Source organism: Perca flavescens, chromosome 22 (genome assembly GCF_004354835.1).
Source record: "Perca flavescens isolate YP-PL-M2 chromosome 22, PFLA_1.0, whole genome shotgun sequence".
In the NCBI taxonomy this organism is placed as follows: domain Eukaryota; kingdom Metazoa; phylum Chordata; class Actinopteri; order Perciformes; family Percidae; genus Perca; species Perca flavescens.
The window spans coordinates 12,923,165-12,944,177 of record NC_041352.1 but is presented as its reverse complement, the minus strand read 5'-3'; the positions used below and the strand labels follow the sequence as shown (position 1 = coordinate 12,944,177).

The 21,013-nt window shown below is 40.9% G+C and overlaps 4 protein-coding genes and 1 non-coding gene across 9 annotated transcripts in view; 2 read left to right on the top strand and 3 right to left on the bottom strand.

The window, feature by feature from the left end:
• The window catches only part of cct5 (chaperonin containing TCP1, subunit 5 (epsilon)), a 5,875-nt gene extending 3,839 nt beyond the window's left edge, over nt 1–2,036 (top strand). For both annotated transcript variants that reach the window (XM_028569309.1, XM_028569310.1), the window contains exons 6-11: nt 356–505; nt 597–716; nt 900–1,085; nt 1,187–1,324; nt 1,486–1,666; nt 1,746–2,036. In XM_028569309.1, coding sequence (XP_028425110.1) covers nt 356–505; nt 597–716; nt 900–1,085; nt 1,187–1,324; nt 1,486–1,666; nt 1,746–1,873 — 903 coding nt within the window. In that variant the 3' untranslated portion in view covers nt 1,874–2,036. The remainder of the gene's footprint in view (nt 1–355; nt 506–596; nt 717–899; nt 1,086–1,186; nt 1,325–1,485; nt 1,667–1,745) is intronic.
• A 138-nt stretch (nt 2,037–2,174) lies between these two features.
• Nucleotides 2,175–6,934, bottom strand: cmbl (carboxymethylenebutenolidase homolog (Pseudomonas)). 3 transcript variants are annotated; one of them, XM_028569313.1, is made up of 6 exons: nt 6,868–6,934; nt 3,841–4,055; nt 3,580–3,687; nt 3,135–3,277; nt 2,902–2,993; nt 2,175–2,670 (listed from the first exon to the last, which is right to left on the bottom strand). In XM_028569313.1, the coding sequence occupies exons 2-6, from the start codon at nt 4,053–4,055 to the stop codon at nt 2,491–2,493; spliced, it is 738 nt and encodes a 245-aa protein (XP_028425114.1). In that variant the 5' UTR covers nt 6,868–6,934; the 3' UTR covers nt 2,175–2,490. The 3 variants fall into 3 exon arrangements, with proteins under 3 accessions (XP_028425114.1, XP_028425115.1, XP_028425113.1); XM_028569314.1 differs by lacking the exon at nt 6,868–6,934 and adding an exon at nt 4,657–4,718; XM_028569312.1 differs by lacking the exon at nt 6,868–6,934 and adding an exon at nt 5,274–5,397 and having other exon boundaries at nt 2,176–2,670.
• Nucleotides 6,051–6,124, bottom strand: trnat-agu (transfer RNA threonine (anticodon AGU)). Its single transcript has one exon. It is a non-coding gene; the product is annotated as a tRNA-Thr (tRNA).
• Nucleotides 6,763–19,538, top strand: marchf6 (E3 ubiquitin-protein ligase MARCH6). Of its 2 annotated transcripts, none has more exons than XM_028569302.1 (25): nt 6,763–7,330; nt 7,742–7,841; nt 10,041–10,114; nt 10,337–10,480; nt 10,976–11,048; nt 11,207–11,375; nt 11,515–11,704; nt 12,645–12,706; nt 12,829–12,861; nt 12,950–13,001; nt 13,324–13,382; nt 13,480–13,560; nt 13,689–13,757; nt 14,072–14,146; nt 15,005–15,139; nt 15,255–15,475; nt 15,794–15,931; nt 16,078–16,294; nt 16,820–16,889; nt 17,126–17,307; nt 17,585–17,728; nt 17,917–18,006; nt 18,222–18,354; nt 18,788–18,923; nt 19,020–19,538. In XM_028569302.1, the coding sequence occupies exons 1-25, from the start codon at nt 7,312–7,314 to the stop codon at nt 19,105–19,107; spliced, it is 2,754 nt and encodes a 917-aa protein (XP_028425103.1). In that variant the 5' UTR covers nt 6,763–7,311; the 3' UTR covers nt 19,108–19,538. The 2 variants fall into 2 exon arrangements, with proteins under 2 accessions (XP_028425103.1, XP_028425104.1); XM_028569303.1 differs by having other exon boundaries at nt 6,764–7,330; nt 17,594–17,728.
• Nucleotides 19,514–20,945, bottom strand: LOC114549127 (arylamine N-acetyltransferase, pineal gland isozyme NAT-10-like). The gene has a single exon (XM_028569311.1). It carries the CDS (start codon nt 20,631–20,633, stop codon nt 19,770–19,772), a length of 864 nt encoding a protein of 287 aa, XP_028425112.1. The 5' UTR covers nt 20,634–20,945; the 3' UTR covers nt 19,514–19,769.
• Nucleotides 20,946–21,013: the final 68 nt, after the last annotated feature.

The following is a 21,013-nucleotide window of genomic DNA, read 5'->3' as shown; positions in this document are numbered from 1 at the left end:
AACTGACTGTCTAATCTTCTTAGTTGTACCAAAAAGAATTTTCATCTATTACAAAATATCCCAGTATTTAATCATTTTTTATGGTGATCGTTTAGGGATTGTTGGAAGAAATGGCAAGTAGTTAAATTTGAATCTAATTACTGAAAGCATGTATTTACATAGAGATTTAATAAAATGTTAGACGCAAACAGTAAAAAGCTACACGTGGTGTATGACTTACAACTCATAAGGGCACTTTATTATCTTTACAGTGCTGTAGCGAAACACTAAAAGTTCTCTTGCATTTTTTTAATTATTTTATGTCACCAATGTAAGACAATGATGCTGACATAAATTATTCCTTGTTCCCACTCAGGTCCTGAAAGATGTTAAAATGGCTATCCTTACCTGCCCATTTGAGCCACCTAAGCCGAAGACCAAACATAAGTTGGATGTGACCTGTGTGGAGGACTACAAAGCTCTTCAAAAATATGAAAAGGACAAGTTTGAAGAGATGATCAAACAGGTAAGTGCTGCAGCATCTACGGTACTAAAACTGAATTCTAATCTACTTTGGCACATGTGTTCAAAAAGTGAACTTGTATTTCTCTTTTTAGATCAAAAGCAATGGTGCCAACCTGGCCATTTGCCAGTGGGGCTTTGATGATGAAGCCAACCACCTTCTGCTGCAGAATGAGCTGCCAGCCGTGCGCTGGGTCGGAGGGCCTGAGATCGAGGTGAGATACGTTTGTCACGTGATAGAACCCCTTGATGTGAAGTTACTTTTGAACATAATATTTCCACGCCCTTTATCACTTGGATCAATCATGTATTCACATGTTATGGCCATATGGTGCTGATGAGCATAAAGTTTTTAGTTTGTGTTGAAATATCTATGGTCGATTGTGATTCGTCTGCAGTTGATTGCCATAGCCACAGGAGGCCGCATCGTGCCAAGGTTCTCTGAGTTGACTCCAGAGAAGCTCGGCACAGCCGGTGTGGTGAAGGAGATCACCTTTGGCACTACAAAGGATCGCATGTTGGTTATCCAGGAGTGCAAAAACACCAGGGCCGTAACAATTTTTATCCGCGGAGGCAACAAAATGGTAAGCACAAAATGAGATTTGTACTCTAAAGTTCAATTATCATACCAATTTATGTTATTCTATCCGTCTTGGTTCACCTTTTATTTTACCTATCCCATTAGATCGTTGAAGAGGCCAAGCGCGCTCTCCATGATGCTTTGTGTGTAATTCGCAATCTGGTCAGAGACAACCGTATTGTGTATGGAGGAGGAGCTTCAGAGATTGCATGTGCTCTGGCTGTCAACCAGGCTGCAGAGAAGGTGAGATGACTAAAACCCACAGAACCCACTTTCAGAACTGAGCTAAATTTAAATATGGTATTCCTTTTTTTTAATAGAATTTAGAGTAAATGTTTGGCACACTTTTTGCCGTTTTCTCTCGCTGCTCTGATCATTTTTATTTCTGCTCCTCACCTTTCTAGTGCCCATCATTGGAGCAGTATGCCATGAGGTCGTTTGCTGATGCTCTGGAGGTAATCCCCATGGCGCTGGCTGAGAACAGTGGGTATAACCCAATCCAGACCATGACAGAGGTCCGAGCCAGACAGGTCAAAGAGAACAACCCCTTCCTCGGCATCGACTGTCTGCGCAACAACACCAATGGTAAGGACAATGGTAACATCGCACTTAAATGTCAAAACAAGACCACGTGATTATTGAATGCCTTTTTTCTTCTTCACAGACATGAAGCAGCAACATGTGGTTGAGACCCTGATCGGTAAGAAACAGCAGATCTCGCTGGCTACTCAGGTAGTCAAGATGATCCTAAAGATCGACGACATCCGAAGCCCAGGAGAGAGCGAGGACTGAAGGCCTCCTGGAACACTTAAAGATTTCGGGGCTGTTCTAGACGTTAAGGCACTTCCCGAGCACCATGTCCAAACCGCACTGCATATTGCTATTTATCATTTGACACAAAATGTTCAAGCTGTTGTAGTATCAAAGTCACCATTAAAATGTTGGTCCGTTGACATTTCCAGACTCTGTGGTTTTGATTTCGAGCCCCCACTATTGAACCAGACAATACAAATAAATCTTTGTGTTCATGTCAGGTGTACATTACATATCTTCACAAAATATCTTTACACTTAAATTTGGCAAGCTGATGGGTAAGTAGTGCAATCCACATACCACATTCTGTATATTTTATTTCATGATTGTTTTACATTTTCAAAACATACTGCATCCATATTTTTTTTGTAAAAGTGCTGAAATAAAATTCACATTTTATTAACATCCTCAGTATCCACCGGTCCATACATGAACATCCAGACCTCCAAAATAAAACAAACTGGGAAACTGGAATGTTACTAATCATACAAAAATTATGGCTAACTGTAACGCTGTAAATGGCACCTCTGCATTTTACATTTGTAGTGCTGTGTGTAAATGATTCCCTGTGTTAATTACTCTTCTAAACTTGCCATTTAAAGGTATTTGTTGAACCAGTTTAGCATGTCTGTTCTGGCCTCCAGGATGCTGGGTTTGTCTGCAGGGTTGATGTCTTCTCTCTTGCGATGGACAAACCCATGAGTCTGACCAGGAAAGATCTTCACCTGGTAATCCACTTTGCAATCCTCCTTCAGCTTTGCTTCAAGGGCATGCACCTGACATTCAAAAGGATGTAAGCACAGGTTGTCAGTGGTTATATATAATTATAAAAGTTCCTCATTTCATTTCTAATTTTATTCGTACTAAAACGTTAAATTTCTTGTGTATCTTAAAGAGCTACTGATGTTGCTTTAAGGACACCATTTGGTGCTGTAGTACCAGGGTGCAGCATCAGGCAGGTTATACCATCACTATTATCCTGAAGACAATACAGTATGTGTACTAACCTGGTCCAGTGGGATAACGTCATCTTTCTCCCCAAAGATGAACAGCGTAGGACTCCTCAGCTTATATCTGTTCTCGGTTTCACGGACGATCCCTGCGCAGCATCAAATAAGCCAATCATAAAAATCACTGTACAGCAACCATACGGCAACTTTTATGAACAAGAATCGCTGATTTATAATACTAAAAAAAGCAGATTTTTGCCACAGGTGACAAAGTGAACTGTGACACGTACCGTAGGCTGACACTCCTGCTTTGACATCTGGATACTGCAGGCTGATGTAATATGTGGCAACCCCTCCCCAGCAGAAGCCCAGTGCTCCAATGTGTTTGGCCTCACAATGCTCCATCAGGTACCTCAGCACTGCATCCACCTCTCTGGAGAAGAAAATAATTTGGACCAAAATGTCTTTATAACTAATGCACACAACAAAAGAATAAATGCATGTAATCAGCAGGCCTTATAAATCACCAAATCATACAGCAGCAGTGGCAGCAAAAACTGTCCTTTTCTGTTATTAGTGTCCTGAGGAGTGTCCCGGGACAGTCGGACACTGTCCTGTGACTATCATGGGAGTCACTACAAAACTAGTCACCAAAACACACCATTAAATGCTACTACAGCTAGATACAATGGGATATTGGCTGCTTGATAAAGTAAAAAACAGGCTTTCAGTTACTTGTTTATGTTTGTTGGCAATTTGTCTTGAAGCCACTCCTGAAACGTGGACCAGTCATGTGATGAACTCCACGGCTCCTTTCCAGCAAAGAAGTCTGGACAAACAGCACTGCTCAGAGCAAACAATGGAAGAAACAGAAACACTGTTAACTAACCAGGTCATATAAGTAATAGTCCTGTACCTGGTTTTAGAAGCACACATATGGATATCACTCTCCACTCTTTCTGTTAGCCTATGTACAGTATATTGATTTCTGCTCACATGTATCCGTTGGCAGCCAGCATATCAGCCATGTATCTTGTGTTGGGAAGCTGCCACCCGTAGATGTCCTGTATCACAATGATGGCCTTGTTAGTTGCAGCGGATGGTTTCACTACATAAGCTTTGATGTGCTGTATCTGGATCTCCTGGCCGAGCCCTTCGTACTCCATCAGATCACCAATATGGCAGGGGCATGGCTTGGCTTCATTTGCCATCTGCTGACAGACAGGAGCAGAAAGACAGACAGATCATCAGCTAGAAAGGGGGGCAGCAGGTCATGGTCACCTAAAGTAAAGTGTAATTTCTCTGTCATGTGCTTTAGACACCTGAAAGTCACTTAAAAGGTCCCATGACATGGTGCTCTTTGGATGCTTTTATATAGACCTTAGTTCCCTAATACTGTATCTGAAGTCTCTTTCCTCGAAATTCAGCCTTGGTGCAGAATTCCAGCCACTAGAGCCAGTCCCACAATGAGCTTACCTTAGTATGTGCCATTTCTGTGTCTGTAGCTATTGAGGAGGAGAGAGTGGGGTTGTGGCCTTGACCAACTGCCACTTTGCTCGTTTGAAAGCCATGATGTCTCTCTCTCACGGGTGGGCCACATTTTTTGGGCGGGCAAAGCAGAGAAAGGTGAGGTAACCTTGCTCCTTATGACCTCATAATATGACCTCACACCTATCGCCATTTCTAGCCACTGGGGGACCGCATATTAATGTAAAAAGACCTCATAAAGTGACATTTTCATGCCATGGGACCTTTAACATGATTATAAAAGCAGTAAGAATAAAAAATAAATACAAGGACCATCCAGCTTACTTATGAAGTCCATGGAATTAGTTTGGTAGTCTAAAAGTCCCAGGCACTCTGGAAGTAATACCATGGTCATGGACGTTCATTTTAAGTATGCTGGAGCTGGACAGTTTTTTTTTTTTTTTTTTGTGTAGTCGATGGATTTAACAGCCTTTGATTGGTAATGCCTGGAGTGGGGAGGTACAGGCTGGCCAGTGGTGAGTGGGAGGCGATGTGTTGTAAATATTAAAAACGAAAGGCGTTTTCCCTGGCACTCCAATTAATAGTAGGCTACACGTTTCTAAGTGTTTGTGCATACAAGAGATCATTTGAAGCCCATATACCTCCGACGCTCCATTATTATTGGTTTATTTTTACTTACTGCGGGTTTTGTCTTTTTTAAACTTTTTCTTGACCCAGTGCAGTACTCAAAACAATGACAAAACATTTTGCACAAATACCTTTAGCATTTCCCAAGCTTTCTTCTTAGCCTCATACAAAAGAATGTTTACATCGGTGCCTTTGTAAATCAATTTTCATAGACATAGATAGGCCTAGATAGATACTTTATTGTCTTTTAACAAGAACATGTGTTACCACCGGCTGTACAAAGATATCATAAATACTATAACATAAATACATACCGTATTGATTTCCGATTTTGCGATGAAGGTAATGTAATGTAGGCCTATGTGAGGCTAAGGTTAAAAGTTGCAGCCAGAGTCGGTCGTAAGCGGTGTGAGCTGTTTAAACACAGTATAGTCTGTGGGTGGGACCAAGATTCTTATCTATCATATATGTCATGACCTTCAAAATAAAAGCTGTAAATTTCAACTGTAATAATTAATAGCACTAAAATACAATGTCATTACTCTCTTTTGCAAATATCCTGTTGTAGCTGATAATTATAATTAAAAATATGGTCAAATTATTTTGTCAACTATTTGCCATTTTTCGGGTAGCCTACAACCTGAATAAGCCATCTATCAATTAAAACTGTAAGATTCTTCTGTGTGTGAAACGTAAATGGTTCCTTTTACAGAATCCTAGAAAATAGTAAAATATACCCATCTATTTTCATGAGAGTGTTAACGCAATCGTGATCTAAAAGTTTGACCTAAAAAATAAGTTCTGTAATAAACAAGTCATTTTGATATTTTGTAGCTTTTGCTCTTAAATAATCTTAAATACTGCAGCGTATATGCATTAGATTAATTTCTAAAGTGAATATCATTTTGTCTTCTCCATTTTTGTGTGTGTGAATTCATGCAGTTACTAACATGTTTGAAAGCGTCATACGAGCACAGAAACACCCCTAATGTGTTTACCTATTTTATACATGAATTTATTAAGAGAACTAAGATTGTATACAGTCTATGGTTTTAACAAGTTTTGTAATCGTTCAAGAAATGCCTCTTAAAAGGCACCGCTGGGATTCGAACCCAGGATCTCCTGTTTACTAGACAGGCGCTTTAACCATCTAAGCCACGGCGCCTGTGATGAAGGCTGGCCTGGCAGTTGAGGAGACTTTCATCCAAGGCCACAAGCAATGATCACTTACGTCATTGTAGTTTTGTTTTAACAAAATATCGTGTTTCGCTTATAAATAATTCTCATTCACATACATGTTCTTCTTTTTAAACATCATATGGATTAAATAGGGTTAAGATAAAGAGGCGAGGTTTGGGTTTAAGTAAAAGTAAATTATGACTAACATTTAATTGAGAATGTAAAGCCTGCTGAATACGTGAATCCCGTTGCGTTTAAAGTGTTTAAAATAGTGGACAGTTTTAATGCAAAATTAAATAAATAAAATTGAAAGTAATTAAGGAAATCATAAGGCGATGATTTAACGATTGACATAGATCAGATAGGCTAATTGTAGTAATAAAATAGGCCTACCCAAACCATGTAGGCTAAGCATGTCTTATTAATTCACGAGATTAACGTAGAAATGGCTGGGTCTAGCTGTTCAGAGGTGAAAGTCTAATGTTAAAGTTGTTGGTTCAAGTAACATCAGATGTCGCTGTTCAACACGGATAGATATTTGATATCCTTTTTTTAGGAAATATCAGAGAGTAAAAGCGAAGAAAGAGAACACTCCAATGAAGACACACATCTTAATTGTGTTTAGAAACAAGTCTCCGATGCTAAATTAAAATACATGAAATACATAGACAGTAGATGAAATATTAATCTAGCTAACGTTAACGCTAATAAGTAATAACCCTTAATAACCACGTGATGGTTGTTTCCCTGCCGTAAATCTTGATCCGCTGTGGCAAAGTAAAACTGTTGTGACACATGTTGTGACAGGAGCTAGTAGTGACGTTAGCGCATGCGTTAGCCAGCTTAGCTAGCCATTTGTCTCCCAGGCTTATACTGTCATTTCAGCAACACGGAGGATGCAACTTTTATTGTTTACATTAAAAATACACCGTTAAAATAAAACATTGTGTTCAGCGGCGAAGACACAGTGGATGTGAAAGGACACAACGAAGCAAGTACTGGTGGTCAGTCTGTGGGGAAACCATTTTATGATTGTCAATGCATCCGACAAATAAGGATACGCTCGTCCCGCTAGCTTAATTTAGCTAGCTAAACGACATTGTCTGTGTCGTGGATGGGTTCGCTGTACAAGTTACTCCTGGAAGAAACGGTGACCGGCGCTTAGCGAACATCATGGATACTGCCGAAGAAGGTAAATAATTAAAAATAACGAAATAAGGGCATCGCTTTCGCAGCTGGTTAACTAGTGTTAGCTTCGTAAGTGCACCACCGCAAACCTGCTGCTGAGATGGCCTGCTAGTGGTTAAGTTAGCTGAATAGCATAGCTGTCAGTTAATGTGAGGTTCATTTTAGGAAAATTAGAGATGCCTGCTCAGTGTTGTTTTAATGTAACCGAGCTCAATATGAGAGCATAAGGTAAGGCAGCAATGTAACGTCTCCTGATATAGATGGAGTGAGTGTAACTCACTTAGATTTATGTAGCTTCTTATCTACCATTTGATTCTTCATTCCAAAAGACACCTGTCTATTAACATACCCCAATCCACTTACTATCCTACTATCATACTAACTCGTGTCTGCGTGTGTGCGTGTGTGTGTGTAGCGGACATTTGTCGTGTGTGCCGCTCTGAGGGGACCCCAGACAAACCCTTGTACCACCCGTGTGTCTGCACTGGCAGTATCAAGTTTATCCACCAGGAATGGTAAGTGTGTTTGGCTCAGCTGTAATGTTTACACACACACGCACTCTCACTCAAACTAAAATTAATTAAATTGAATACAGTATGGTGATTTGTTATACTTCAGGGTGGTTGCTAAGTAATTTGATAACTTGGTGCATACGTTTTGCCTGATAATTATTCCTAAAGTGGTGGCTTGATAGCACAATGTAAAGAATCATTAAAGGATGCAGAACAGGTTCATCTTCTGTCACATCCAGGCTGGATAGTGTCCCAGATTACTGTCCCTCTGTGTGGTATTTGCATGGTGTAAACAAGACCAGCCTATACAGATATTTTGGAGATTGTGCTGCTGTGTTCTCATCTGTCCTGTGTGTGAGCGTCCCTGGTTACAAGAGGGTCAGGTGCATGGAAATTCCCAGGCATAATCAAAGGCCGGGCCTGGATTGTTCTATTGTAATTGTTAAACCTCACTCTGTATCCATATTAGTTTTCATCAGCCCCTTCAACGTTTAGAATGATAGTCTATTGTGTAGTTGTGCTGGGTGCATGCAGGTTGTAGCTGACCTTAGCTATGTTTATCTTATTTCCTTTTGGTTGCTCACTAAATAAATATCAAATACAGACACAGCCCCAGCAACTCCCAGGTAGCAGGCACAGTTTGTGTACTATAGACTGCTGGTCTAGATTAGTATAGATTCATAATTCTTTGGGTAAATCAGGGAATTTCACCTTTCAGATTTTACATATGAATCACTTTACAGATATATACCAGAATATGTGTTACAATGTGTTGATTTTGAGCTGATCAACTAGATCATATGGCTGGTTTCCCACAGAAAGCCCAACTGTTACAAACTAGCAAGGAATAAATATGTTCTGTCATGGTGGATCACTCTCTTGCATGGTTAGGGTACGTCAAACCTTGTGACTTGGTGACTAGTGATGTAAATTGATTTGAAACTTAAAGTGCTCATATTATGCTCATTTTCAGGTTGATAATTATATTTAGAGGTTATATCAGAATAGGTTTATACGGTGGTTTAATTTTCAAAAAACACCATATATTTGTTGGACTAGACATTGCTGCTGCTCCTCTTTTCACCCTGTGTGTTGAGCTCTCCGTTTTAGCTACCGAGTGAGGCATCTCACTTCTATTCCATGTTTGTTGGGAGTCGCACATGCGCAATAGCTAGGTAAGGACTACTAGCCAGTCAGAAGCAGAGTATGAGGGCGTGCCACGCTAGCAGCTAGGCGAGCATTATAACGTGTGTTACAAAGTGACGCACGGTCGTAACGGAAGTAAAGGCTGGACTACAATAGAGCTGTTTGGAGCTGTTTGTGAACAGTGTTTTCTGTTGGAGATGGTAAATCCCTCTGGGGTGGACTTTGAGGTTTTTCACTTTGTAAATAGTAAAGATATATAACACAATAAAGGAAAGGGGAAAAGCGTAATATGAGCACTTTAAGTATAACCCTGTTGTGTGTAGGTCTAATGACACAGGCCTTTTAATGCTGTTATATGTGTGGCAATCAGCTGGTGTAATGCCTCCTTAACATAACCCAGTTGTTAATCCCAGAGTCTAACCTATGTCACAACAACCTGGGGTGGCGTTATTATGGGTTGTGATAATAGACAACCTTTTTTGTTTGTTGTTAATCAGAGAGTTAGTGTTTTACCATGACTGAACCATAATAAGTGCTCACAGTCGGTGTCTGTTGGATCCTAGAGAGATCAGGACAGTTGAGCATGCGTCTTTCATCACATCCTTTGTGTAGAAGAGATTTAGTCAGATCAACACTATAGACCTTTGTCTTTGTCTAACTATGTTGACATCCCCAGACTGTGGTTTAAATCTGCAACACACGAGTTGTTTCAAGTGACAGTGTGTATTTGGATCTTGTTAATTCCGAGGCTTTGTGAATAGAGACCATTTGGGAGAGTGGAAATGTCCAAAATAGGGAGGGACCAATCAAATCTATTGAAATCAGAAGTCTTGAAATTTCAAATGTGACCATACACACACATTCATTGTTTTTTTTTATTGATTTAAGCTCTGCAGTAGGTCGCTATGGCTATTGATGTGTAATATTCTTGTTGCCTATACCTCTCCCCAAAATTACACATGCAAAAGGATGTAATAAAAACACTTATTCTCAAGCAGCCCATCTTTTCCCTGCTTGATTTGTGTGTACTAATTTGTTCTAAATTTTGCTTTACAGTTTGGTCCAGTGGCTAAAGCACAGCAGGAAGGAGTACTGTGAATTATGCAAGCACAGATTTGCTTTCACACCAAGTATGTACCTTTGGCATTGATGCATCATCCACTTTAATATATTAAACCCCCTCAGGTTTCCTAAATAAGCCTTGCAGATGGGGCAATAGTCATTTTTACATGTGGTCATTAATTTATTGAAAGTACATTTTAAACACAAATTTGAATAATATTTGGAACATTATCAAACATAAAATATAATTTAAATGTCTCTAGTTCACTTTTTTGCTCTGTCCACTTCAGTCTACTCCCCAGACATGCCCTCACGTCTGCCCATCCAGGACATCTGTGCCGGCCTGCTGACCAGTGTGGGCACGGCCATCCGTTACTGGTTTCATTACACACTGGTGGCCTTCGCATGGCTCGGGGTGGTTCCTCTCACTGCATGTAAGTAGTACACACACAGACACAAATGCACAGATAAACAGAATGTGTACTCAAGGGGACAGCAATATCCTCCTTAATACTGCATTAAACCCTTCTTACAACTCGTTTCAGTTGTTTAATAGTTGTATTATCTTAAAAAATATCTTTATATATTGGTTCTTTGAAGCAATATTGGATAATATTTGATTTTTCCTGATCAGTATGTTTCATAGGTTTGAATGTGTGTGTGTGTGTGTGTGTGTGTGTGTATATATATATATATATATATATATATATATATATATATATATATATATATATATATATATATATATATATATATATATATATATATATATATATATACTGTGCATGTTTGAAGATATGTAAATCACTGTGTAAACATTTTTGGCTAGATCTATTTAATTCTCGCATATTTTATACATTGTTACAATGCAGCATTTAAAATGAATTAAATATGTGCAAACTGACCCTAATGTATTTATCTGTCCTCAGGTCGAATCTACAAGTGTCTGTTTACCGGCTCTGTGAGCTCACTTTTGACACTGCCTCTGGACATGCTCTCTACGTGAGTGATAATCCCGGCATTCTCCTACTACACATTACTTAAGCTAAAGCTAGTCACTTTTATCTGTTTATTCTCTTCATTTCCATATATCTTACTTTTTAAAGGTCTATTTCAGTGATTTTTTGTGTGTATGAATGTTAATCTTTGTGCTCCTGCAGAGAGAACCTGCTTGCAGATTGTCTACAGGGCTGCTTTGTGGTCACCTGCACGCTGTGTGCATTTATCAGCCTGGTGTGGCTCAGAGAACAGATAGTCCACGGTGGTGCTCCCCATTGGTTAGAGCAGCACCAGCCGCCGCCAGCGAATGCAGCCGGACAAGCCAATGAGGTACTTTGCTTGACTGATTGCCAATAAGGCCAAGTCATTTCTTCCCTGACATCCAGTCTTAACCATGTGCATAAACAAAAATCCCCCTTACTATCATCTCCCTATATTAAAGCCATGCATTCTTTCCCCTCACCCTCAGGCACAAGCTGCAGGCCAGGGAGCAGCTGATGAGCCCCCTGCAGCCCAGCCAGCCCCTGCTGATCCACCAGCCCAGAATGAAGCAGAGCCTGAGCCCCCTGATGTGCCCCCAGACCAGGGTGATAACCCAGAGCTGGAAGAAGAGGAGGGAGCAGCAGCTGAAGATGCAGACCCCAACAATGGAGCACAAGGTTGGAGATAAGGAAATTAATCACAATCAGTGTTTCTGGTTAACGTTTTTTTTCTGGCAGATGTAGTTGTAATTTTGGTCATTACTGAAGGGTTGTCAGGCTGTTACATTGCTGTCATCAGTATATAAATAGTATTCATTTTAAGCCATGTATTAGCCTAAACAAACACAGTGATTGTGTTCAAGAACGGGGCACTGCCTGTCGATGTCTGTTCACATTGTGTTCTGCTTGGTCAGCTTTGTTGTACTGGAATGCCTTACCTTACCAAATGTAATTGCCTAACATCACAAAACACCAAAAGTGGTGCAGTTCAAGCACAAATGAAACAGAGTAGATTGTCATGATTAAAGTGTTTCCAAAATGCTTTGTCTCTTTGTCTGTAAAGCCAACAAACAAGACCTTTTGTTGAAGCAACATCTTTTTTTGCAACAGGAAACTACAGGATATATGGAAATTCACTCCTAAACACTGAGAAACACTAGAACAAACAGTACCACTCGCATTAGAGCATACAATTAATTTGAGAACGATAGCACTCATAGTCCGCTTATTTGTTTTGTTTTGCTGTGGTTAATGGACTGATTGTGCAGCAGTTAGGCAAAAGTGGGTTATAATGAATTGTGATTGTATTATAGATTATTGTAGCTGTGGGGTGTCACCACAGCTAAATAAATTAAGTGAAAACCCCACATAATAGTTTTTTTTCCCAGAACAGCCTTAATAATGTAATCATAACAGCATTCTTCAGTAAAATAATGTCTGGGTTTTTGCTAAAAGCCAACTCAAAATCATTTGACCAGACAAACACTGTAATTTTGTGGCCATATCTACCAAGCAGGAAGATACATATGGAATTTATATTGACAATTATTTTTAAGTTGCTGGCTGTTGTGACTGTATTATTGGTTATTGTATTAAAAGTGAATATGTTTCTCTGTAGATGACATGAATTGGAATGCTTTGGAGTGGGACAGAGCGGCGGAGGAGCTCACATGGGAAAGGGTAACTCTGCATGACATCACTGATCTCCAAACACCCCCATTGTCCTTTGCAAAAAAATCTATCAGGTTTTTCTATTAAGGTTATACATCATGGAGCTTAATATCTTTCCATTACCTTTTTAGATGCTTGGCCTGGATGGTTCACTGGTATTTCTGGTAAGTCTTCATATCCGTTCTTATGTTTTTGTATGATGAGTTTGTAAGTTAAAATCGTTCTTAGACTCTTGTGACTTTTGTCTTGTAGGAGCATGTTTTTTGGGTAGTGTCTCTCAACACACTCTTCATACTGGTCTTCGGTGAGTAGACTAAAACAAGGTTTTATTATAAACATACAGATTAATTGATTTATTGTAATGATTAAAAGTACCAAATAACTTTGCACAGCAATAGTTGCATTTATCAAGGATTAAAACACAGTAAAGCCTCAAGTGCTTATTTCCATTGTGGTCCTCCAACATACGAAACAAAAAATAAGCAAAACTGAAATACTCTACAAATACAGTATATGATCCTTGTCATACCAGTATCTCAGACATATTATGTACTTATAGCAATGGTGCAGGTTGATTGCATTTGTCTTTCCTAGTTTATATGCCACTTCTTTTTTTCCTCATTCAGCATTTTGTCCCTACCACATTGGGCACTTCTCTGTCGTGGGTCTTGGCTTTGAGGAATATGTAAGAAACTGCTTTCATCAACTCAGTATTCTTATGCAATGTTGTGTCTCTTGAACAGTGATTCATTAATTGAATGCAACTGTGCACTTCTCTTTAGGTCCAAGCCTCACACTTTGAGGGCTTAATCACAACCATTGTGGGCTACATACTGCTGGCCATGACACTCATCCTCTGTCATGTATCCTTCCGTCTAGCACCGTACTGAAATGTAGGACGAAGGACCGATGATACATGTAACATTTTCTTGCGTTAGGTCTGTGCCGCTATAAATGTGTGAGCAATGTTGACCCTTAATGGCTGTCTCAGGGACTGGCTGCTCTGGTCAGGTTCCAGCGCTCCCGACGTCTCCTGGGAGTCTGCTACATTGTTGTCAAGGTAACGCCCCTAAGTGCATTTTTCAAGTGTTTACTTACTGAGATTTACTACCTGAACGTAATGCAGAATCTGAGGGGTTTTCTTTGTTGCTATCACACCCTTAAACTGAAGGTTAGCAATCATTGAATACAGAATGAACTAAGAATAATCATAATAAATAGTCAGGCTCGAGGTGGCCTTTTAAAAATGACCAAATTAGAAGCAAGTGTCACATTAGTGCATTTCAACTCCCTTTATAGAGATTTTACGTGTTTAATGTATTTACATTTAGTGTAAAGTACTGACACTGAGACGCACCTCTGCTTCCATTACAGGTCTCTCTGCTGGTTGTTGTGGAGATTGGTGTTTTTCCACTCATCTGTGGCTGGTGGCTTGACATCTGCTCTTTAGTAAGACTGCTCTCCTTTTTGTTCTTGTTCTGACTTTCAGTGTGTCTGTCTTACTCTGTTAAATGATCTCACTCTTGTTTTTGGAAGCCCCATCTCCTCACACTTGTCTATTTATTTAACTAGTGTCATGTTAAGACTTTAATTGGTATCATGGGCATAGGAAGGTTAATTGTATTTCTCACCCTTGGCTGATGTAGCTACAGTTACGTTGCCATATTTTAGAGTGACAAATGCTTTTCTGAAATTGTATCCATGTTTTCTACCTGTGTCAGTGACAGCTAGTCTAATTTCCCTATGAGAATGCTTCCAACCAAATCTGCCTAAATGAGAGTGGTGTTCTCTACCCTGTAGAGGCGTCTGTCAAATAGCCATTGCAGCAAGTGGCTTTGAACAGGGCTGAGACAGAAGCAGATGCTGTTGATCACACAGTTCATACATGTATATGAACACAGAAAAACAGAAAATAAGCTGGCTTGGACAATTGGGTTTGGAGTCTGCTATGATGCAGATTTTAGAAGTTGTAATAAATATGTAATATATAGGACATCTAAAATATGCATCTTATTTTAAAGGTAAATAGACACAACAACGCGTACATACGTGAACAATGCCAATATGGAAAATGGAACAGCAATGGAGGAATCCTTCATCCTGCATATACTCTCAGAAACTAATTGAGCTTTGTCTAATTTTAATCTGTTAAGCATATGCCATGTGCAAATGTTATTCATAGCACATTTGATCTTCTAGCCAACTGTGCATTAATTTAGCAAAGTAATTAGGATGCATCATCCTCGAACCAACACTGAATTTGACTCTGTCTAAATGCTCTTTATTTAACATTGTTGCTTCCTGCAGGAGATGTTTGATGCCTCCCTGAAAGACAGAGAGTTGAGTTTTAAATCAGCCCCTGGTACCACCATGTTCCTGCACTGGCTTGTGGGAATGGTCTATGTCTTCTACTTTGCTTCTTTCATCCTCCTACTGAGAGAGGTAAGATCCTGACGACTGTAACGTTAGCTTTTTCCTAAGTCACTTTACTGTAGGTTAATTTTTTATGATTAAAAAACAAATCCAACCCTAACGTTTATGGTTGCATGTCCATCAGGTGCTGAGGCCGGGAGTGCTGTGGTTTCTGAGAAACCTCAATGACCCTGATTTTAACCCGGTGCAGGAAATGATTCACCTGCCCATCTACAGACACCTGCGGCGGTTCATCCTGTCCGTGGTTGTGTTCGGCTCTATCGTGTTGCTCATGCTGTGGCTGCCCATCAGGCTGATCAAACTGCTGCTGCCCACCTTCCTCCCATACAACGTCATGCTCTACAGGTAACCAGCAGGCATTAACAAAATGATAGTCCACTTATCAATAAACTGTGTGAAAGCTGCTGCTTTGTCTCTCTGAAATGGTGTGTAAGAACTACTTCCTCCTAAGGCCACATAGCAATAACATCTTCCCACAGTATATCTATCAAAAGAGGAAATACTGACTGTGTTGCCAGTAACAGTGACTTGCCCATTTGAGTACATGCTGTAAGAAACAACTGAGAACAGAAGTCTTGAGCGCAAGAACTGCTCAATGTAACCATGTGGTATATGCCCTGTTGAAATGGCTTTTTCTGACCCTGTCCACCTCTTACCCCTCAGTGATGCCCCAGTCAGCGAGCTGTCTTTGGAGCTATTATTACTGCAAGTTGTGCTGCCAGCTCTGTTGGAGCAGGGACACACTCGCCAGTGGCTCAAAGGCCTGGTCAGGGCCTGGACAGTCAGTGCTGGATATTTACTGTAAGTCAATATGTTTGAATAATACACTTAACACATAACACTTTTACGTGTTCTAGTTTCCATTTTTTTTCACACATTTTCTCTCTAAGCCCCTGGTTTTTCTCAGATTGACTGTCTCTAACCAAACGCATCTTGACCCTCCACAGAGACCTCCACTCCTACCTCCTCGGGGAGCAGGAGGACACTGATGCCAACCAGCCTGTGAACAACAACAATAACAACCCTCCTCCTGGTCACCATAACAACAATAACAACCCTGCCCCAGCTGGCGAGGGGCTGCATGCAGCCCATCAGGCCATTCTGCAACAAGGGGGGCCAGTTGGATTCCAGCCTTATCACAGACCCCTTCGCTTCCCATTCAGGGTGAGGGTCACTGCCGTTTCTGGAGCAGTCTCTGGGGAATTACATGTTGTATTACTGTTGTTTCTTTTTTTAGTATAGTTTTTGTACTAGTTTGACCCGTTAATATGAATTTGTGGTTACAATTTACAAATCTTAGATGTACATGGATTGCAAAACTAAATTTGCCTAAATGTGTTATCATTCATAACAGAGAATAAAATGGAAGCTGTAGCCTTCCCCTGCTTGCTAGGGCCACCTACAATTTGGGGTTTTCCACACAAATTTAGAAGTATGCCAAAGCTGTAGGTACCACTTACTGTGCATCTTAGGCCATTTAACTCAACTCCCAGTTATTACACTCCTCCTCCCTCATGTTAAAAGCCTTGATCTTATAATTGTCCTATGTATTCCAATTGGAGTTTATAATATACAACATAGACACATTTCTACAGTGTTACCAATAATGGAGAAGCATAATCAGATATGTCCAAGTTTGGTTACATCATTACATTAACTTGTATTTTTAAACTTTCCTCTTTTCTCCAGATTGTGTTGCTGATAGCATTCATGTGCATCACTCTGCTGGTGGCCAGCCTGGTGTGCCTAACCCTACCAGGTAAGATGTGGTGGCATAAAAGACAACCAGCAACTTATTTTCTTCTTTGCAGACCCACACCCAAACCATAATTAAAGGGTGAAAAAAAAAAAAAATATATACACACACACACACACACACACACACACACACACACACACACACACACACACACACGTCTCTGCTATTTAAGCGGTTCCGTTTTAAAATTGGAAAGTTGGAGAGGTCATGTTTTGTTTGTCACATATGCCTTTCAGTGTTCACCGGACGCTGGCTGATGTCCTTCTGGACAGGAAGCTCCAAAATCCATGAGCTGTACACGGCAGCGTGTGGCCTGTATGTCTGCTGGCTGTCTATCCGCGGAGTCACCGTGCTGCTGGCCTGGATGCCCCAGGGACGCACCGTCATCGCACACAAAGTCCAGGAGTGGACACTCATGGTAGCAGCCTCTATTGTTGACCAAACACCAAAACTGGGCCGGGCCATGGCTCCCCACTTCTCCTAAATAGTTAGGATGGGTTAAATGCAGAGGATACATTGCTTGTATTTGTAAAATGTACTTGGCAAATAAAGAATTCTCTAATTTTCCGGCATCTTGGTAGTAATATCTCACTCAACCTTGTCATTAACTCTGCCGGTGCTGCACTTAAAACTACCTATTAATAGGTATACATGTTTTATGATTAATCATGTTCATTTTGTATGTCGTCGCGCTGTTTGTGCAGATTCTGAAGACCCTGGTTGTAGCTCTGCTGGTCGCCGGAGTCATCCCGTTGCTACTGGGCCTGCTGTTTGAACTGGTCATTGTGGCTCCACTCAGGGTCCCCCTGGACCAAACCCCCCTCTTCTACCCTTGGCAGGTATGATAGTGGGTCTGTGTTGTATGGGTATATCTTGCTTTTTCCATCCCTCTCTAAAGACTTCCTTTTAGCAGTTTGTTTTTGTATATGGGTATTGTGTTGTTCCTTTACCCTGTTTGCCCAATATTGTCCCCTAATTCCCATTTCTTACATCCATGTCCATCCATCGATCTCTCTGTTATCTACAGGACTGGGCTCTCGGAGTGCTCCATGCCAAAATCATTGCTGCCATCACGCTCATGGGCCCACAGTGGTGGCTGAAGACTGTTATTGAGCAGGTGGGGTTTGGATGGCTATTACACCTTTTAAACCAACATGTATAAACTTCTGTAAATAAGAAATCGTTTTTTATCTGTTGACCGGATAAGAAACAAATAAATGCTGTTTTGTAGCTGACTCTGCATTCTTTCCTGCTGAAAAGAGAAAGATAAGAGAAAGAATGATAAAGTACATTGTAGTTGTACAGTATAATAACTGTAAACTGGCTCCTCAGGTTTATGCAAACGGAATTCGCAACATTGATCTCCAGTTCATCATCCGTAAACTGGCAGCTCCGGTCATCTCAGTCCTGCTGCTGTCCTTGTGCGTGCCATATGTGATTGCTGCCGGGGTGGTTCCTGCTGTGGGTGAGTGTCTGAGTACATGTGTACACGGGAATCAATTAGAAAGTTCATTACTACTTATGTAGTTCTTTTCTCTCTTGGTTTGTTTAGTTCACCTTCTCGGTTCAAGGTTGTTTTTTTTCCCTCTCCATAACTTGAGCGCCAAACTAAGAGACAAATATCAGTAGACTACCCTCATCTGTGCTATGAAAGGCATACTATATCCATTGCAAAGGAGAGGAATAAAGCACTGGCCTTGTTCACTTAAATCCACTTAAAGCACTGGCATTTTCCATTAGATTAATACTGCGAATACGTTACGAAGTAACATCAAATTACAGAGGTTTTCACCCAAATACTATGTTCCTTCTTATCTCCAGATGTTATAGTGACTACAGTGTCAGCTATTGGGTTATTCACTGAAACTATTTATAACTGAAGTGCATTACTTTTGCAGGAGTTACCCCAGAAATGGAGATTCTAATGCAGAGAAGAATCTACCCTTTCCTCTTGATGGTGGTTTCACTTATCGGCATCCTGTCCTTCCAGATCCGACAGTTTAAACGCCTCTATGAACACATCAAGAACGACAAGTAAGGATCTTTCGGCGTGGACCCATCTGTAGAAGCAAACATGTATTCTTTACAATTTGGATGTTATTATTAACGTGTTAATCTCTCTCTTTACAGGTACCTGGTTGGACAGAGGCTTGTCAACTACGAACGCAAAGCTGCAAGAGCAAGCTCAGTCCCGCCCCCCAACCCTGTCGCAGAGTAGATACTTGTGTCACACGTTGCAAAATTTTTGCACCCGTTACCCTGTGTACATCCTGTCTCCCCCCTTCCCCCCTTACCCTACCCTTTTTGATTTTCAACTCAGTCCTTATACCATCATCCTTTTGATGGATGCCGTTCAATAATTTTTTTTAATTCCCTTTCATGCCCATCGAAGGTGGGATGGGAAAATGTATTATAATCATGGGACAGCTGAGTATTCCCCCTCAGGCAGGAGGGTGAAGGTTAGTGGTTTGATTTGAAGCTCAACATCTGTATTGTTGTTCATGCCTTGCTTTGTAAAGTGCTGCCTGATAATTGTACATGTGTAAATACTTTGAACGCAGACTTTGTCTTAAAGACGTGGATTCATGTAATGACCATTGTACATCTTAAAAGTGTATGTTTAATTTATTAAATCAAACTGACAATTTATCTTTTTTTTTGTTTCATCTGTTCTCAAGACGAGCAAAGTACTGTGGTTGATGCAGGTTGATTTTGGGAGTTGAAAATTACTTTATTGTATATTTAATAAATATACAATAAAGTATAATTTCATATAATTATTATTTATATGACATTTTGCAGTCATTTCTCAATGAGAATATACATATTTCACATCATAAGGTCTATGGAGGGGTTAAGATATCCAATGTGCAAGCATGATCAGTACATGACTGGCGGTGGTGTGATTGTCTCATCCTTTGGTATAAGTGGAGAATTTAGTACAATTCCAAATTCCTCTACTAGAATACCAGGTATCTCCTCATCTTTAAGTTCCCTGGTTGTGGTTCGCAACGCTTCCCCTGTTCCCTTTGTTGGAAATGTGGTGCTGGTCAGTCTGCGGCCCATGTAGGTGAGCCTTCCACCATTTTTTAAAACCGTGCAGAGGGACTTGCAGAAGAAGATGGAGCTGGGGGAGCTCTGGTGGTACCGGCACATTTCAGCAAAGTCCTCCCGACACCGGGGTTCAAGGGTGAACTTGTAGAGTTCTGTCCAGTCTCCATCTGCCCCTCTGTTCTCCTCCCGCTGCCACTCCAGAAAATGCATCCCCATGTGCTTTGTGATGCGGTACACTCGGTGGCCCTGCTCCTGGGGGTCGCTGGTCTCAAGTGAAAGAGGGGCACTGAAGCATGGGGCTCCGAACCCGACGTCGCATAGCCAGCGCTGCCCATCAAGGCTCACCATGAGGACCAAATGGTCGAAGGGTGGCCCGTAGCAGCCCGTGATCATATTCTTCACCTGACCAGAAAGCAGAGTCACCCGAAAGCCCAGCATTGACAGCAGCCAGGAGAAAAGGCCGTTGTTCTCAAAGCAGAAGCCGCCTCGGCGCTGGTTCACTATCTTGTCGTACAGAAGAGGAAGGTCGAGGTGAACTCGCCCGCCGCTGTGCACCGTCAGGTTTTCAAACGGCACCGAGAGCAGGTGACAGGTGTGAACCGACCGCAGCACCTCCAGGCTCGGCTCAGCCGGGCCAGAAAACCCTATGCGCGACAAGTATCGCTCCGCTAGCATCTCAACGGAAGTCATTTTCGCTGTTTTGTATGGATTACGAGCAAAGTTTCGCTTTTAGCCCCAACTTCCAGTCCCTGTGTGACTAACAGCCACGTCTAGAAATAAACGGCCTGCCACTGGCCAGCTTAGGCCACCATGGTTCCTGTGTTTCGGTTTCGTATATATTTTTCTTCCTGGTGCTGAGATAAGATGTTGTCTTCAGGACAGGCTCAAAGTCCTAAGTTACACCCATATAGGACTAGACTGTAGCTTGCACTGCCCTAAAGTAAGCTTATGAAATAATGAATAAATATGTGGATACACATATAATAAGCTTGACATTTTCAAAAGTTGTGAACAGTGAATTAAAAGAGCAGTTGTGAAAAAGAATTTTTTAAATAACGAACAAAAAAATG

Bases quoted from the DNA above. Each gene is read 5' to 3' on its own strand.
- cmbl (XM_028569313.1), bottom strand. From the start codon at position 4,055: ATGGCAAATGAAGCCAAGCCATGCCCCTGCCATATTGGTGATCTGATG. The intron at 3,278-3,579 runs GTAACTGAAAGC...TTTCTTCTCCAG, and splicing joins TTGCCAACAAACATAAACAA to AGAGGTGGATGCAGTGCTGA. The intron at 2,994-3,134 runs GTACGTGTCACA...GATGCTGCGCAG, and splicing joins AGCAGGAGTGTCAGCCTACG to GGATCGTCCGTGAAACCGAG.
- marchf6 (XM_028569302.1), top strand. The intron at 12,707-12,828 runs GTAACTCTGCAT...TTACCTTTTTAG, and splicing joins AGGAGCTCACATGGGAAAGG to ATGCTTGGCCTGGATGGTTC. The intron at 16,295-16,819 runs GTGAGGGTCACT...TCTTTTCTCCAG, and splicing joins CCCTTCGCTTCCCATTCAGG to ATTGTGTTGCTGATAGCATT.
- LOC114549127 (XM_028569311.1), bottom strand. From the start codon at position 20,633: ATGACTTCCGTTGAGATGCTAGCGGAGCGATACTTGTCGCGCATAGGG.